The sequence below is a fragment of the Pangasianodon hypophthalmus genome, chromosome 7 (genome assembly GCF_027358585.1).
Source record: "Pangasianodon hypophthalmus isolate fPanHyp1 chromosome 7, fPanHyp1.pri, whole genome shotgun sequence".
NCBI classification, from domain to species: Eukaryota; Metazoa; Chordata; class Actinopteri; order Siluriformes; family Pangasiidae; genus Pangasianodon; species Pangasianodon hypophthalmus.
Window position 1 is genome coordinate 15,591,424 of NC_069716.1, and position 19,542 is coordinate 15,610,965.

Consider the following 19,542-nt stretch of genomic DNA (forward strand, 5'->3'; position numbering starts at 1 on the left):
TGTGAATGGTGCATGGTGCCCTGTGATGTGTCCAAGGGTGTGTTGCCAGGATAGGCTTTGGATCCACCCCAACCCTGACCCGGATAAAGTGGTTACTGAAGATGAATGAATGAATGAATGAATGAATGAATGAAAGCTGCATTCTCCTCATAGAAACACACAAAACATCCCTTGGGCAGAATTTTGCTGATTTCTTATGAATGGAGACAATGAGTCTCCCAAAATTTATAAAACACTGGGCACATACAAAGCCTTAGCAGCTACATTAAGACACAGGACAGTGGAGTGTACTATATCTCAGTGTAGACTGCCTTTAATGCCTTATTGAAAACATTGTCAATGTCTCTCCCTGTTGTTTCCCTGTGTGTACTGCACCTTCACCATTCCTCCTGTTATTGTATTTGCCCTAATGTCATCTTCCAAAACTCATGAAAATCAGACCACTACCCATGTTTATATCCTTATACATAACATTTTATAAACCTTTTCATGGTGTCTTTTTTTTTTATTTATTTATTTATAATACCTGACCGTATCCTTTCATTCTTGGTCAAGATTATGTACGTGACTATATAGACCATATTATAATCAGATGACAGACAAATACAGTGGAATATTTATGGAACAAGTCTGTCCCCTGCTGGTGGATCCATGACACATTTGTGATGAGAGTTTAAATCAGTTGTGTAATGTGATAAAACAGTCATAGGTGTTCAGTCTTAATGGTTTGTACAATAACTAAAGGGTAAAATGAATAGAGAGTGGTTTGTTTATTTGGTTAAGTTTCCTTCTGCAGATTTTAAGTAAACTGATAGATTAGTCAGATCATTCCAAGATTCGTCCCAACCTCCCGTAGGAAAATATTTACAGCAGGACCCAGTCCTGTCAGAGGTCACATGTTGAGTCATACAGAGAAATCTCCTAGTCACCTAGCAAAACTTTATAGAGAGGTGAATGCAACCTTAATGATCTCCTCTTAAGTTCCTGACTCAATAACAAGCCACTCTTCTCTGTGCTGGCACGACTCTGTTCAGCACTACTCTGAGTTATGGCTGTGGAAAACCCATACTTATGTCTCAGCTGTTCGGCAGCTATTATTGTAATCTGCTTGTGCCTCTCCAGTAATCTCTCCTGAGGCAATCATCTCTCAGCAAAATATAGAGTCTAGATGTATAGATGAAAAAAATTGTTATTGCACTGCCTTTCTTTTGACAGTAATCACAGATCCTCGGATACATTTTATATTCAATTAGCCTGTTAACAATAGGTCTGTAAGTGTTTCCTTTAGACTCTTACTGAGTGTGTTAGATAAGATAAGCACTGCATCTTATTTATCTAAGGCCACATCATGACACTTGCATCATGATCATCAAGATATAGCAGTTGTAGGTTCTGCAGTGGACGCAATAACACTGGTTTATTGCATCCTAGACCAAAGCCCGATGAAATATATGAGGCTATAGGGCAAATCTGGTACAGCGGGACAAAGTCCAGCATAATTTGGTGATTCAACATTTCAACGACTAGAGCAAAGAAGAGATTAAGGACATCACCAAACTACAGTGGACTGCAGACATGCAAGGCCACTGTTGGGCACTCCTTGTAGCATGAAATCATGAAACAAGAGTCTGAGTGAAAGTCACTGTGTTGCATGCAGATATTTTGCTACACCCTCAGGCACTGTTAAACCTGGCAGCAGAGTGAGAGAAAGAGAGAGAGAGAGAGAGAGAGAGAGAGAGAGCGCATGCTTTTATTGCAGAAGTGAAGAGACAAAGTTCCGCCCCCTCATCTATTACACATTATTCCTATCATAAGACTCCTCCGAGTACAGATAATGTGTGTGGTGTCAATAGTATATAAATATATACACACTCACACTCTCACACACAGAGACACTCCTGCCCCGCTGTCACTCTGTGTGTGGATTTGCTTGGAGCAGATGGTCAAATATGACATTCTCTGGGTGGATTCTGGCTTTATGTCTGGTGGCTTTAAAAGGTAAAAAAGAAAGTTTGGATGATTATAGTTTTTCAATGGTTTAGGAATGACTATTAATATTGCCACTAAGAAAAGAGTGATTTTGCACAGTATAGTTAATGCTTTCATTAAGGCATCATTTAAATTTGCCATCTGTTGTCTTATATTTTTTATTTATTCATGGAAACATATTTGCATGCCATTAGCTAGAGGTTTTGTTTTTTCACTACTTGAAGCTAAATGCTCAGCACAGTGATCAATGTTTATTAACAAATTCCACACATTTTCATCCAAGACAGCAGATTTTAAGACTTAAACTTAATTTGAAAATTGCAAATATGTAATATGAAGGCTTTTGAGATTTTCTGTTCTGCCATGACATGGTTTGTTCACTGAAAAGTGTCTTGTCTTTGTTTAATGAATAACGGTGTAACAGTGCAGCTGTCTGTATATGTCACTGTGCTTCACTACACTGCAGGCCACTGGAGGTCCCTACTGAACCAATCTGAGATCTTTTTGTGCATAAACCTGCAAAGGGAAAAGAAGAAAAAATAATTGAAAGGGTATAACTAATTACATTAGATGTCAGGATCATTTACATAATGATTTGACATAAAAGAGTGCAGCTGCTCAGAGGCGGACAGTGGAATGGACAAACTGGTGGGTGGAGCCCTCAAATGGCCTGGACAAAAAATTTGCATTTTTAAGAGATAGGAAGGGACTGTATTTGTACATTCCAGATGTTTGTGGAACCCCTTGATTATGGTAGGAAAAGTATGAAATTTTAATGAGAAATTGAGTTCACAGTGAAGTCCACTAAGTCTGTCATAAATCTACTTACATGTGCTGTAGGTTACAATCACTATACAGTACAAACCTTTTCTAAATACAGAGCTGTACTGACCCCACATTTCATTTTTGGTCAGCAGTTCCCAATCACTGTTTTTGCTATATCAATAAAGACACACTGACCACATCTATTCAACTATTATTTGATCCATCAGTAGGCTTTCAGCAATGATGAGTGCATCATTGCTGAAAGCCTACTGATGGATGAAGTAATGACTGAATAGATGAGTTGCAGGCAATAAATGCAATGCATTTCATTGTCATATTTTCATAAACATTAGGGGGAAAAAATGAAAACTTAGTTGTGTATTACAATTTAATTGCTTTTATGCACTACTGAAAAAAATCAATAGGCCTGTACAGAGTTACTGAAATGTTCTATGACGAGAGTGTTATATTTCCTTTTTTATCCTGTTGTTTTCTCCCCTAAAAACCTGAGAGTGAAAATATATACTGGACCAGCTGTCCAGACTAGAAAACCATTGCAGTCTCAATCGTCAAATATTGCATCAACTACAGGAAGTTATTCTTGAATTCCAGCTGTAGTACACTTCCATTTCTGTGGCTAAATATAGCAATACATTAAAGATCAGTTAAAAAGAGGGCACAGTACCTGATTATGTGTGAAGATTGTTAACTTTGTTGAAAAAACTAAGACCACTTACTAAATACTACTTAACTTACTAAAATACTAAAAAAAAATCCTCTAACATTATCCTAAACAAATAAAAGCAGTATTAAAAGATCTGAAACAGTCAACTGGACCGAGGTGCGTGTAACAGTGTAGGTTTTCACATGTGGATGCAGCTCATGATACTGGATAATAAGTTTGATGTTAACTACAGTGGTTATTCTGAACTGGCTCCGTATTCCACATAGTGCACTGTAAAAGGTGTACTGGTCAGTAATGTAGTTAATTGCAGTTTCTCTGATAATGTTATACTTTAACATTATATACAGTATTTAGTATATAATGTTCAGTAAATTTTTGAACCCCTGTCAGTCCTATTTTCACCTACATGATACAGACCATCAACAGTAGCATTTACACCAACCACTACAAGTCATTAGCACTTTTAGTTCAGATCAAATATCACTTTTATCCAGATCAGCAAACCTTAAAAACTTTACTGAATGGTCATCCAAGAATTATACATCTGTTAGGATCCAAACTTTTTTATTTATGGAGGGTGTTAGTGCTTTCTAAGTGTCAGTAAGTAACAGTCAGCGGACGATCCGCAACATTAAATGTAACTATTCATGGTCAAAAGTATGAAGTGTTGTTGTTGAATAAATTCAATATTGTAATCATCAACAAATTGCTGTGGTATAAGAGGAATAAAACACGAAGGGGCACGCTTTTATTAGAAAATAATCAACTTTGGAGTAGTAATGTCTCATAATCACCCAAGTGTTGATTATTTTCCTGCAACAGCTCTCATGTTTTATTCCTTACTTGCAAAGTACAAAAACCTGAAGTCAGAAATACTGCTGCATTTTTAAAACAGAGATTGACTAAAGGATACAGAAATTTGGTTAAATTATTTTTCCCAAATTTTGCCAAGCTTTAGAAAGTTACAATTTCAAGTTTATCTGGGAAGGTTTACTGGAATATTTGTTTATAGAAAAGAAACTAAAAATATCTGTTGTTGGTGTGTGTCCCTCTTCATCTCATCATAGGACAAAGCCATGCAACACAGGCAGAGGAAGGAGCAGGCAGCGAAAGAAATTGCACCATAGTGCCTCCAGTATGCTTTCTCTCTCTTTCTTCCCTAACCATCTATCATCACACCCTGTCTTTACCAGTGAAGCTGAATCTGACACAGTGAAGATCAGATCAATGCACAATTTAAGCATCCAGCTGTATGGTTTCTCGGCTGTCACTATAGTGTTTAGGGGTCTTCCTACACTGAAGCTCTGCATCCTACTGGCCATTGTCAGGCAATTCCTGACAACACATAGAAAACACATTTACACAATACTTATAATAAAATTTTAAGCGAAGTTCTGAATTCCAAACACTGTTTTTGGGGGAAAAAATATGGATGGATTTAGGGCACAAAAATATGTGTTCTACTTTACCCTTTCTAAATGCCAGGGCCATTGTTGTGCACTCCTTGTACACCTGAATACCTTCTTGTATGCATGCACACACATGTCGAGAACTTGTGACATGTGGTGATCATATTATAAAAAGCCATCAGTAATGGTAGCCATTCCCTCTACTCCCTCTTGCCTCATACACATCATGCATTTCAGGCTATCTGCATAACAGCTTCTGACTATGGTCAGAGCTCCAAGTGAACCTGTCCTCTAAAGCTGGACACCTCGCTCAGTGTCCCGGGCATGGCTGGTGAGGAAACTCGCAAAGTGTGGTTGAGTGGTGTTGCCCTTGCAATTCCACAGTCATAACACTGAGTTGTCATGAGTGGTTGACTAGGGTTCCCCTCGTAAGTCCACTTTCATAACACAGATTAGCCAAGCATGTTTGAGGGGGTTACCCTCATAATTCCATGGATTATCCTCAGTTTAGTGCTCCTAGTGGTGAGACATAATATAACCTTCCCCAGTGTATAGTGTAGTACACTGTAATGTTAGAGGTGGCTCAGCTAAAATCAGTGTGAAGCAGAATCTACGTAAAGTGAGAGATGATGCCTGTGAGAGAGGTTCTCAATATAGCAGGAGCCATTCTTTTACCTGTTCCTCATCCAATCATTCTGCTGAGCCATTCTTCTAGTGCAAGTGGGACTTGTACTCATCGTAGTTATCCACCAGATAAGGTGGTTTCCACTGTATACACAACTTTTGTTCTGAGTGATCATGAGCCACTCTACAGGATTGTGCTCAGGCAACAGATGTCTAGCCTCTGTGGAGACAGAGGATGGGCACCAGTGAGGTAACTTGGTACTGACCGTGGCAGATAAACTGTCTTCAGTCCGGACTTTTCCTGTGCTAATCATATAGCATTGCCGAGCTGAGAAAACTAGAGAAAACAAAGCCTTTCCCAAGGCACGTTATGTCAATAGCCGCTGTGCTCCATCATTATCTGGGAGCAAACTGCATTTAGCCTTTACCAGCCACAGAGGGTGCTGGCAGGCTCCAAACTGTCTATGATGCCCCCACCCTGCAAAGCCTTTAAGGAACAACAAAGACCTGCTGATGGGACACTTATGGTCAAAAAAAATTTTCTAGCAGTGTATGAATCAGACAGGGTTTCTGATGACTAAGCTGCAGGGAAATAAACTTCAATTCTGCCGTGGATCTAGCCTTTGGCTAGATGGACAAAAGTATGAGCAGAAAGATGGATCCCATGTTAAGAACAAGGAATTCTACTTCATATGCTTCCAGAAGGACAATGGGCCCCATCTGGCATCCCCATCTTTTAATTATGTGTGACCCCATGTGTTGCACCATTTGTGCACAAACTTCTCCAGAACAAAGTTCCATTGCAGCAGCCTTCTTCACCAACAGGCATTTCAAGTCAATGTCTTTCCCTCTACCTTCTCTCTAGGACAGAGGGTGTAGACAGACAGCAATATTTGGATGAGGGGTCCCAGTGGGCCTCCACTAAGAAGTAGGCTACCTAAGATGTGTCCACCTTCCTCACACACACAGTGGCTTACCCATTGGTTTTGCCCCTCGATGCAGCGGGCAGACTGGTGGCTATGGTATAGAACTTAAGGAGCGCTAGCATGACAGCTTTGCACACTGGAAATCTTAGGCGTATACCTTTGTTCTGGAAGGCTTTTGTGCACAGTGTTAAACTAGATAACTCTCTAACCCATTTCTTGTAGAATCCGGTGTTAGACAGGGATGCATACAATCTCCAATTCTGTTCTTGGTGGCCATAGACTGGACAATAGATCCATCAACGCCGTCTGAGTTGGTTGGGCCATGTCCTAAGGATGCCAACTGAGAGTATTCAAAAGGAGGCACTACGTTAGAGACCAGGCCACGCTGAACAACATGGAGAAGAACTGTGGTTAAAGTACTAGACGAAAGGGACTCTCAGGGAGCACAGAACAAGTAGCAGCCCAAGACAAAGATAGATGGTGATGTCTCACTGCAGCCTTATGTCTCAACAGGGACAGAGACAATAAGTAAGTGAGCATACACTGATGACCAGATAGTTGAGGGGTGACTGTGTGATGGAACAGATTCTCAACTAAGGTTAGGTGTCTCATACCTAAGAACCTGGTGATTGACTTCATAATGTGCTACAAGGGTTAAGCTGTAGAATGTTCCTTATCATGTCCAGTACATGTGAGCCACACAATAGCTAATTTGTCAAATAACCAATAGGAGAGCTGTAAGGTTATAAAAGGAATGTAAGATTAGAGATGTAGCCTTGTTTTATGAACACCAGATCACTCCTCATTTTTTATAGCATGATCACCACTTGACTTAGTATCAATGTCTTGGCACGTGTGCACAAAAAGGTACCCGGGTGTTAAAACACTGCCCCTGGTAGTAATCTGTTGTAAATAGAACAGAGTTACATCCATAGCCTTACGTTTTGTATGAAGGTTTATTGATGACCCCAAAACTGGCCTTATATTTATATTATAATTGATTTGTTCTTTTCTCAGTTAGTTTTTTTGGAAAAATGTCAAACTAGATGACAAAAAAAAGGCTGGAGTACTCCTTTCATGTACCTAAATGCAAGTTTACCATCTCTTTGGGGGCTCTCTAGATTTCTTACAAAACCTTATTTGTGATTAAAAATGAATATTTGTAGCATGTTTTTTAATCCCATATGTAAATCCATTTAATTTTTTTTGCAGTACTTGCCTCCAACAGCCATTAACACAACTAGGAGGCTGCATGAACTGAGAGCAGTCATGAAAACACACAGCATCTCTGCCTACATTATACCTGGAACAGATGCCCACCTGGTAGCCAAATTTCTCTCCTCCACTTTCCTCTCAACTCTTCTCCTCTGCTTTTCTTTCTCCTGCTCTTTCCTTCTTATCTGATCTCTCCTCTCTGTTCTTTAAAATTCCCATAATAATCTGTTCCTATAATAATCTGTTAATAATCAGTAACCTGCTCTTTGTTTTGTTTTTTCTTGTCAGAGTGAGTACATTGCCCCCCGAGATGCCAGGTTGGCCTGGATGTCTGGTTTCACTGGTTCTTCAGGTGTGTTCCTGTGCAAGAACTATTGTTATCACATTAAGAAAACTCTTACATAATTCCTCCTCCTTTGATCTTAGAGGAATAATAGAGGGAAGCATTTGTTCATGGACTGAATGGAGTGTCAATGCTGTAAGCAAGGGATGTATTCAGAGCTTTAAGTGTGCTTTATGACTGATAAATAGTGTTCTCCTTCATTCTCAAGGCACGGCAGTTGTGACCCAAGACAAAGCAGTGTTATGGACTGACAGTCGCTATTGGGTTCAGGCTGAGCGCCAGATGGACTGCAACTGGGAACTGGAAAAAGACAGTAAGTTAAAACACTCACAAAACACCAGGTATTACAAGAGTCTCTTTATCACCAAAATATGCTGTTCTACACTGTTATTAATTATAGCTTGATTTCAGTCTAACTGTCCTGGAATACAGTTTCTATCTCCAGCATCACCAAGTGGCTCATCAAAGAGCTCAATGAGGAAGATCAGGTGGGCTTTGATCCATTCCTGTTCTCTGTAGGTGAGTAACAATGAACATCTTCTTTCTTATACAATTTATATTCTTCCAAAGTGCACTAGATCCTTACATAACTATAATAAAAATAACTTACACTCAAGATTAAGTGATACAGTAACCAAGCACAATATACCATGAATTCAGTATTGCATCGTTGCTCTTCGTCAACACAGACACATTTGATGCCTACAACAACAACCTGGCTCCAGCTAAACGGAACCTCACATCTATTCCTGATAACCTGGTGGACCAAATATGGGCTACACGGCCATCTCTTCCTCCTGATAACCTCACGCGCCTGCCTGATGACTTCATTGGTGTGTGTGTGTGCTTACTATCATTGGCCCCTTATCAGTCCACTGATAAATACCTGCAAACATAAACGCATATGCTCATTGCAAACACAGCCATAAACCCTGGTGCACACAATTATTTAAAGTAACAATGTCAAATGGCTTTGATGATCAGGGCTGTTGTACTTGTGTATTGGCTCTGTCTGGACCTTTAATTCTGAACAGACAGGAAGGTAAGAAAAGTGGTTGTAAATCATTTTGCATGTTAAATGTGTTTGGACAGAGAGAACCTGGCAGATGAAGGTGGATCTGATACGGGCTCAAATGATGAACAATCCCTACAAGCCTACAGCTGTACTGCTCTCAGCTCTGGATGAAACAGCATGTAAGAGATGTGTCGTAATAGTTTGTCTTAGTTTTACACTCCTGTTGCTGCTTATGTGAACACTTGGTCTGAGTGTATGTTACTTTTTGTCTTTTCAGGGCTCTTAAACATGCGTGGCAATGACATCCCCTTCAACCCATTCTTCTACTCCTACACATTGCTGACTCTTGATGAGATATGGCAAGTTGATTTCTTTCCCATTGATATTCCTACTCAGACCTTCATATTTCCTTAGTAAATTATAATAATCATTGGCACTGCTGCTGCTCTTCTTTTCAAAGGCTCTTTGTGCACACTAAAAGGCTGACAGAAGAAATTAAGGTCTACCTGAACTCATCTTGCACCTTGTCTTACTGCGTACAGCTGTTTGAATACGAGACTGTCCGAGAGCATCTCAAGAAGTACCTCACGGAGCCCAGTGTGAGAGTGTGGGTGGGCACGGAGTACACTAACCAGGCCCTGTATGAGCTCATCACTCCAGAGGTGAGATCTGGCTCTGGATGTGTACAAGCCTATCCACAGCATTATCACATACACAGTTGGCCATCACATAATTTAGGGAGAATTTTATTAAAATCAGAATTAGAATCAGAAAGAATTTTATAGCCCATAGCCCAGCCAGAACGTATGATGGGGACCTGACCAAGTGCCAAGGTTTCTTATTGCAATGTTTTTTTCTTGCCATAAGATCAGTTATTCTCCCTGACCAATGAAAAAGCATTAACATGGGCTACAGTAGTGTGGTCTAGTGAAGGGTAGATCTTATGATCATTTTGTAACACTCTTTCGAAATGATTTTGATCATCCTCTTGAGGGTAAAAAAAAGAAGTTAGTGACTCCTGACCCTACAACAAGGCTACAGATCTGCAAATGAGTATATGCTCAAATTTTCTGAAGCTCACAGTGAGTGAAACCAGCACTCATAGCTTTTTGCAAGCAAGTCGAGACAGCCATTGGTCATTCTCAGTGACCAAGCATCTACTGTGCCTACAGCAGAGAACCTACACATCTCATCACACACTGTCCAACACAGCACAGGGATCAAGAGAGAGCAAAAGGGGGAAAGCAACAGGTGGATTCGCATCATTATCCATATGATTCCACAGTCAAACTCCTCCCTGATACTACTCCTCCTCACTCCCCTGTGTACTCATTATTACTGCTGGGAACACAGCTGTGGAGGAATACGTAGAGGCAGCTCTCAAACATTTACATTTAGAAAATCTCCAGCAGCAGGTTTCTTCTTCATGCAAAAGAAAGGAAGTGTCCACCTATTGGCTATCAAGGACTAAATCAAATCACTGAGCAACTCAATGAGCAGTTTTTTGTTTTTTTATCAAACTCGTCCTTAGACTTCCATATAATCTGACACATTAGCACTGCCTCAGGACATTACGAATACTTGATTATGCCATATGGCCTGGTCATGCCATCTTTTGGCACCTGCTTTGGAACATATCAGGCTCTACGCCATTTGCTATGATGAACACATGCAACATGTGAAAACAGTTATTGAGTATATATACACAGAAACCAGAAACGAATGAGGGAATTAAACTAGTACTTAGGAGATGGCGATTTCTGCGGACAGGGAGGACTAGTACCGCAATAATATGGTGGTATTTCTATTTTAGGATATCTATTAGGATATTCTCAGGCATTAAATAGAAGAAGATGATGATGATGATGATGATGAAGGACTTTGTCAGGCTTAATTATGCTTTACGTTATGTCATAATGTTTTGAACATGAAAGCTGTGCATACTCTTAGGCCTAGAAAGCTTTGAATCTTTGTTTTCACATACCTCACCATGATAAATACATTTAGATTTTTCACATGGTTTTGTCCTTAATGTAATAAAAAAAAAATTAATATATTCATTCATTTATTCATTCATCTTTAGTAATCCCTTCATCCTGATCCGGCTTACAGTTAATCCAGAACCTATCCTAAGAACAATGAATGTGAGGTGGGAATACACACAGAATGGTGTTGACAGTCCATCAGAGGACACCATTCACACATATTCACAAACTCATTCAAACCTAGAGGCAATTTAGTTTCGCCAATCCACCTATCAGTATGTTTTTGAACCTGGACGAAATCCACATAGACACAGGGAGAAAATGTGAAACTCTGCACAGACAGTAACTCGAGCTCAGAAAATAACGGAGGATACTGTAGGTTTGAGGTGGCAATGTTACCCGCTGTACACACCATCTGTCCACATTTAATATAGTTTTTTATATATATATATATATATATATATGGTCCTGGTCTACTGGTCCACTAGCATTGGTTTATAATGAGGGTGAGGCAAGAGGGTAAGTTCAGGAGAGTGCACAGAGGTTAGCCACGGCAGCTGAGCTCCTAGGCTCCCATGAACTGGGGACCATAAAACACGATCACATGAAACATATCAAGCTCTGTGGTAGCATCTGAGGTTTCATTTTTAGCCAAAGTTGGCTAAAATACCCAAATTCTGCAGCCTCTTTCTTGGCACTGTAGATTACAGAGGCACAGGGCTGGTGACGTTTGAAAACTACCTTTTCAATGGTTCTAAAATATTGGAATAATCTGGAGAAATTGGGCTATCTCTCACTTCACAGTGATTGTCAGAGATGTGAAAGTTAATGTGGTGTGCTAAACTCACAGCTAATGTAGCTAGCTAGTGGTATTTGTGGTTGGGACTAAATTTGGGTGGCAGAGGGACTGTCTCTGTTTTGACATGCATTCCCCTTGGGCTGTCAAAAAATGAGAAAAACACAATGTTGTTATGAAGTAAGGTATACCAGCGGCTGGTCCTAATTGCAGTGAAATCATCATCGACTTCTTTATACACATTTTTTGTATCTGCGTTGTATCTGTGTAAGTGCGTGACCATGCACACATGCAGTTTAGAAGGACTGTTTTTGTTCATTTTTAATGTCAGGTTGACTTATCAGGTTAATATTAACAGAGTTCTTTTACTTAACGTTCTTAAGCCACTAAAGTCCAGACTTCACTGCCTGGAAAGTGGCATTACCACTGTGTCAGCAAATATCTATGCTTATTGGTGTTATGGCAACGTAACACCTGTTGGAATAAGCCCTAAATAACTATTTATGCAAGTTTAAGACATTTGTCAAAGTACAGGTTTATGCTGGTAGTCCTGTTGCCCTATGAACACCACCATGTAAAATATTAATGTTGAATGGCAAGATTTAGCATTAGATTAACAGAGGCTGTCTTAAACCATTTGGTAAACCAAACTGGACTTTTTTTGGAGTCATTTTGCACCATTAATTTCCAGCAAGGCCTTTCAGTTACAGTGTGTGTGGCATGCATGTGTTTCATGATTAGGTGTACAATCTGACCCAACAATGTACCTACTTTTCTCTTCCAGGAGAAGCTCCTGCAAAGTGAATACTCTCCAGTGCTGACCACCAAAGCAATGAAAGACGAGACTGAGCAGAAAATCCTTAGAGCAGCTCATGTAAGAGCATACATACACTCTCCTTACATTTTCATACAGTTTACTCCTACATTGTACACACACACAACATCTGATGGGGTCCTGACCCATCACTGCCTATACATCACAAATAATGTTTTATTGTGCTATAAACCACAGCCGAATAGTGCTTTCAGACTGAACGCAGCAGAGTGGAGCCTCAATGAATGTGCTTCTTATCAAATATTTTCTATCTCGTGTGTTTTATAGCCATGTGCTGTGTTTTATATTCCATGTCTTTTATGAGTGTTTTATCTCATAAAGACAAAATTCCATTTGGCATTTTGAGATGACTGGCCATCTGTACACTATTACATTATAACTTGAAATCACTGACTGCATTCACATGAATCTCCTCAATCTAACTGCTGTGTGAGCTCGTGCTTGTACATTTCCTGGTGTATTTAGTGCAAACTGGTATCTTTTGAGAGCAGTAGGTGGTTGGGTGCACATTTGTGTTTTGTGCTCTGAGTGTGCTCACTGGCATGCCGTAGATAAGAGATGCTGTAGCAGTCATGCAGCTCCTATATCAACTTGAGAGAACTGTCCCTGAGGGCATGGAGACAGAGCTTACTGCAGCACAACTCGTCAATGAGTACCGCAGGTAGGGAACAGTTGACATCAGCAGAATATAAAAACATCATTACTCTGCCTTCAGTTTCACACTTCTCTTTCATTTACCAAAAAAGTACAGTTGAGGTCAAAAGTTTACATCCCCCTTTCAGAATCTGCAAAATGTTTATTATTTTACCAAAATAAGAGGGATCATACAAAATGCATGTTATTGTTTATTTAGTGCTGACCTGAATAAGATATTTCACATAAAAGATGTTTACATGTAGTCCACAAGAGAAACTAATAGTTGAATTTATAAAAATGACCCCGTTCAAAAGTTTACATCCCCTTGATTCTTAATACTGTGTTGTTACCTGAATGATCCACAGCTGTGTTTTTTTGTTTACTGATAGTTGTTCAAGAGTCCCTTGTTTGTCCTGAACAGTTAAACTGCCTGCTGTTCTTCAGAAAAATCCTTCAGGTCCCACAAATTCTTTGGTTTTCCAGCATTTTTTGTGTATCTGAACCCTTTCCAACAATGACTGTATGATTTTGAGATCCATCTTTTCACACTGGGGACAACTGAGGGACTCATATGCAACTATTACAGAAGGTTTAAACGCTCACTGATGCTCCAGAAGGAAAAAACATGCATTAAGAGCCGGGGGGTGAAAACTTTTTGAATTTGAAGATCAGGGTAAATTTAACTTATTTTGTCTTCTGGGAAACATGTAACTATCTTCTGTAGCCTCTGAAGGGCAGTACTAAATGAAAAAATACGATATTTAGGCAAAATAAGAAAAATGTACACATCTCCATTCTGTTCAAAAGTTTTCACCCCCCAGCTCTTAATGCATGGTTTTTCCTTCTGGAGCATCAGTGAGCGTTTGAACCTTCTGTAATTCAGGTAACAACACAGTATTAAGAATCAAGGGGATGTAAACTTATGAACGGGGTCATTTTTATAAATTCAACTATTAGTTTCTCTTGTGGACTACATGTAAACATCTTTTATGTGAAATATCTTATTCAGGTCAGCACTAAATAAACAATAACATGCATTTTGTATGATCCCTCTTATTTTGGTAAAATAATTAACGTTTTGCAGATTCTGAAATGGGATGTAAACTTTTGACCTCAACTGTATATATTGCCAACAAATAAAATTTCTATTATATTATAATTTCTATCTAGTACCAATTTATTCCCAATAATGAAATCAGCAATTAATAAATGCTATTTAGACTTTCCAGTGTCATTATAGTAATGTAAGTGATACTTAAATTGTTACAAAAATAAAATCTAATCCTATTAAGTTATTTTTAAATATATTATACTCTTGTTTTTATTCTAATTATAATTAAAAACATCCTTGTATATACTATATGGCCAAATGTTTGTGCACACCTGACCATCACAGCCATATGTGCTTGTTGAATGTCCCATTCCACAGTTAGTCCCCTCCTTTGCTGTTATAATAACCTCCACTCTTCTGGGAAGGCTGGATTTTTGAACATGGCATTGGGGATTTGTCCATTCAGACACAAGAGCATTATTGAGGTCATGTTGATCCCAACAGTGTTCATTGTGGTTGAGGTCAGGGCTCTGTGCAGGCCACTCGAGTTCTTCCATTCCAACCTTGTCAAACCATGTTTTCATAAAGATCGCTTTGTGCACAGGGGCATTGTCATGCTGGAACAGGTTTGGGCCTCTTAGTTCCAATGAAGGGAAATTGTAATCCTACAGCATATAAAAGACATCCTATACAATTGTGTGTTTCCTACTTTGTGGCAACAGTTTGAGGAGCACTCACATATGGGTGTGATGGTCAGATGTCCACAAACTTTCGGCCATATGCATATATATCAATATAAAAAAGGTGGAAGTGAAGTATTTCATTATTTATGATGCACACATTTATCTATGTTGTGTCAGTATGCAAAAATTCAGCAGGGGGCCAAGCTTTGAGACCATTTCTGCAAGTGGACCTAACGCAGCTCTTGCCCATTATAGGTACAGAAATCACTGGAATTTTTTCTTTTGCTTATTACATTTTTATTATTTATTTTTCATTATTAGATCCGCAAATGACCAATAATTACGCTGAGTAAAAATTTACATATGTTTATATTTCAGTCCATCTAATGAAACTGCAAGAAAGCTGACCACAGATGAGATGTATCTCGTTGATTCAGGAGGACAGTACCTGTGAGTAAGCCATAACATATTTTAATCCTGTAAGTTAGTGTTACCAAACATATTTCCATCAATCTACATAATGTGTCTTTACTGTATTATAGTGATGGTACAACTGACATTACTCGCACCGTGCACTGGGGTTCACCCACTGATTTTCAGAAGGTATTATTCTGTACCTGAGCATTAATGGGTTCAGTATAGTTTTAAACTATGATTTACATACAGAATAAACCTTTTTTTGTTTATTCTACTTTTAAAGGAAGCCTTCACAAGAGTGCTTATGGGAAACATTGAAATATCAAGGACTATCTTTCCAGCAGGAACTAGAGGCAAGATTATGTTTTTTTTTTATCTGTCCAGCTACCTGCTTTTCTCCCACAAGATGTCTCCATCTCTCCAGATGTTCTCACTGATCTCGGAGCATCATCAAAAGCATGTTCCTCATAAGTGCTTTCTTTTCAAGGTGTCAACATGGAGATGCTAGGGCGCAGAGCATTGTGGGAAGTCGGTCTGAATTATGGTCATGGTACAGGTCATGGTGTGGGAAACTACTTTGGAGTTCACGAATGTAAGACTTCTGCTTTAATATGTTCACCCTTGATAATGCTGATGGATGCAAGATTTTGGAATTTTCTGAATAATTTTTGGGCATTGAAATATCTGGAAAATGTAAGAGCATTTTGTAATGTGCGTTGTGCTACGCTTAATCTCACAGCTGCAAGTGCACATATTCGGAAAGAATTCAAGGCTACATCTCAAACTGCATAATGCACTGAGTACCAGGTGAAAAAGCTAAATCTATCAGTTGCTTTATTGCAATTTAATAGTGTACTGCTGTGTAGGCTTGACTCTACTTGCACTGGAGATGATTCTGTGTATCTCCGACGCTGATAGACACGAACTAGTCCACTATAGCTAGCTATGTAAAATACAGCACAAAAGAACAAAACTAATATTAGTTCTTTACCTAAATATTTCACAAATTCCACAACGAGGATATATCTACTGACTAACATACACATTCAGACTGAGTGAGAGAGTCCACATAATATTCCATTGTCACTCTCTCAATCCCATTCATATTCTCTCTCTTCCCTGTTTGGCTGCCATTCTGGCCTCTGTTCATGCCTAAATTTGGAGTATGATGATGTTTGACTTTCCCACCAATTTGGACCTGACATCCTGGACACAGTGCTGACTGTGAATTACTATTACAGATTGTCAGCTCAGTAACATCATATTATACATTACTTTTGTCCTGACTCAGTAATCATGTTTTTTAAAGCATGCTTTAACAAAAAAATCCTACGATCCATATGTTTAACTTTGTTTGTTTTGGTATGTTATTTCACTTCTCCAGTGATGCTGCAGCATCGTGGATGAGACCTATTCCTAATTCCTGCCTGCATTTTTATAAGCTTTTATATGCTTTCTTCTAGGGCCTGTTGGTTTTCAGTCCAATAATATTCCATTCCAGCAAGGCATGTTCACATCCATTGGTAAGGCATCAGATTGAACATCATCAGAGCTCTGATGAGAGTTAAAAATGAATTCATATCAGACACTGTAATAAAGCCAACAGACAGATTTCAAAAGCCCAAACAACAGGATGGCACAGTAACGTATAAGTAGCAAAATGCATCAAGGCAGTTAAGAAAACACATTCTGTGTTACTGAGTTGTCTTGTTTTACTGTGACTGATTAATTAAATTCAGTGAATATGTCCAGATCAAAACTGTTCATCTTTTTAATCTGTTGTAGAACCTGGCTACTACAGAGTGAATGAATTTGGAATAAGGATTGAGGATGTTGCTGTTATTGTTCCAGCTAAAACAATGGTACGTTTCATAGTCAAAATGCTAATCAGTTAAAGGTAGGACATAAACCAGAACTGCTTCTTCACATTTTAACTCCTTTGTTTATTTTCTTTGTTCTCTGTTTTTTTGTCCCTACTTTCCCAGTATGGCAATAATTATCTGACATTTGACACAGTGTCGCTGGTCCCCTATGACAGAAAATTGATTGACACTTCTCTTCTCAGCCCTGAACAGGTAACAAAACATTCTCCACTAATGATTATGTCGTGTCAGTCAGCTGTTTCTGTAGTTGTGAAGGTTGTTTGCTGCTAATTGGAGTTGGCTTCCTTTGAAAGTCCCTTCTGACATCCTTCCCCAGCAAAGCATCTCAAGCGTGACTGCAGAAAAGTGCATCTTCTTTCTTCTGACATGACACTGGTGCCAAATGATTTATATGAAATTATGTTACCTAATTTAGAATCTTATGAATAACTCATATAATATAATGAGGGAGGGATGATAAACATGTTAGAACCATGTTATGGGATATGTTGGTTTTTGTTTTTTAATTTACTGAGAGCTACAAATAAATACAGTACACCATGATGTTTGTAATGCTTATTCAGATGAACTATTCATTTATTAATATTATTAATGTTTTATTCATTAATTAAAATATTTCAGAATATTTCATATTTGTTCTGTATTCCTGTAGCTCCAATGGCTAGACACATACTATCTGACCATCCGGTCTACAATGGGTCCAGAGCTGAAGAGGCAGGGCCTGACAGAGATCTATAATTGGATGATGGACAATACAGAGCCGTTCCTGAAGACAGGGTCTTCAGCTGCCATCCCATCGATCTCACTACTGCTGCTACTTCTGCCTATAGCTTTACTGTAGAATCACCTTCGAATGTCCCACAGCATCACTGTAAAATCACCTAAGAATGTCCCACAGCTTTACTGTAGAATCTTGAAAAAAAAATTGTCCCACAGCTTTATTGTGCAATCTCCTAAGAATGTTACAAAGCTTTACTGTAGAATCTGTAGAAACCACATACAGCCACTAAATCATTCCTATCATTCTGTCCATAACACATCTGCCACCACTTCAGCACTACTCTCACAGTGCTGATCAAGCTCACTTAGGCCATTTCTGTCCATCTTTGCTCACTCCCACTTCTTCACCCCTTTTTGTAATATTATCAAACAGCCTAAATGAAACTGGTAATTAAAAATGTCCACTAAGGCTGAATGAAACAGACTTTTTTATGGCCTTCAACACAGGATAAAAGCACAGTAATTTAAATTCACTTCTGAGCAGTGAAAGGAGGCAAGAAAAACTGATGACTCATACCTGAAAAAGTCGATTCAATATCTCCTGAGTATTTTTAGCATTTAACTTACCATGATAATTAACAGAAATGTGTGTGCATGTTAGATTTTTTCCAGTTCAGCAGACCTAGGCTTTTTGTTGTTGCTGTTCCAACCTAAAATCAACTGCCGTTCTGTTTATGTGTGTGATGAAGTTGTTTGTAACGTATATGGACAGAGGGGTACATCTGCTAATCACTAATGATTTGATAATTTATTAAAATAAGCGTATTTAAAATCTGCCTTGTCTCCACACCTGGTGAATTGTCCATGTGCAGTCTTCATATACAGAGTAAATTGGGATTATACTCTACACTCATAGAATAAAGGTCCAATCTAGACCTTCTTTCATTGTCTCTCTGGGAGAACCTATGTATAACCCTACAACAGAGTGTTCCAAAGTAGAGTTCCAAATTAGAACCCATTCAATAAGCTAAGATTCATTAACTTTATAAACAAAACCCTCAAAGAACCCTTTTTGTATAATATAATTCATATCTGGAGATCTACTGACCTACAGTGTTTAGTAAAACACACCTGTGTTACTAAAGGCTCTGATTAACTGCATGGGATGCATTAGAATTAGATTAGGACTGAAATTAAACTGTGTATCTGCAGGAGAAATATCGAATCATGGGTTAGATATTGTAATGGGTGAGATCAGTAATGTGTGGGATCTAGTCAGCTTATCAACTCATTATTAAGCACATTATGAATTATATTCAGTGAGTTGAGTCAGGGAAATTTTTTAATTATTCATGGCAGTGCCTCCCCAGGACTGAGTTGAGAGTCCCTGCTGTAATGTACAGTATGTGTATCACACAGTGGGACCCAACAGTGATATTCAAATGTTTGTTAGGGCTCTAATTAATGGGATCAAGTGGATTAAAGTAATACTGGAACTAAACTTTGCAGGGCAGCAGATCCCCAGGAACAGGTAGAGACAACAATATTATATGGTGTTGAAGTAT

General features: G+C 38.8%; 1 protein-coding gene across 1 annotated transcript; it reads left to right on the forward strand.

The window, feature by feature from the left end:
* The first annotated feature begins 1,844 nt into the window (after nucleotides 1–1,844).
* xpnpep2 (X-prolyl aminopeptidase (aminopeptidase P) 2, membrane-bound) lies at nucleotides 1,845–18,813 on the forward strand. Its single transcript, XM_034306235.2, has 21 exons — nucleotides 1,845–1,998; nucleotides 4,507–4,574; nucleotides 7,611–7,721; nucleotides 7,902–7,965; nucleotides 8,165–8,269; nucleotides 8,389–8,475; nucleotides 8,646–8,789; nucleotides 9,049–9,150; nucleotides 9,249–9,330; nucleotides 9,432–9,633; nucleotides 12,537–12,626; nucleotides 13,139–13,248; nucleotides 15,135–15,212; nucleotides 15,336–15,407; nucleotides 15,500–15,560; nucleotides 15,658–15,727; nucleotides 15,862–15,966; nucleotides 16,838–16,897; nucleotides 17,160–17,236; nucleotides 17,360–17,449; nucleotides 17,910–18,813. Exons 1-21 carry the CDS (start codon nucleotides 1,950–1,952, stop codon nucleotides 18,096–18,098), a joined length of 2,016 nt encoding a protein of 671 aa, XP_034162126.1. The 5' UTR covers nucleotides 1,845–1,949; the 3' UTR covers nucleotides 18,099–18,813.
* The last annotated feature ends 729 nt before the right edge of the window (nucleotides 18,814–19,542 follow it).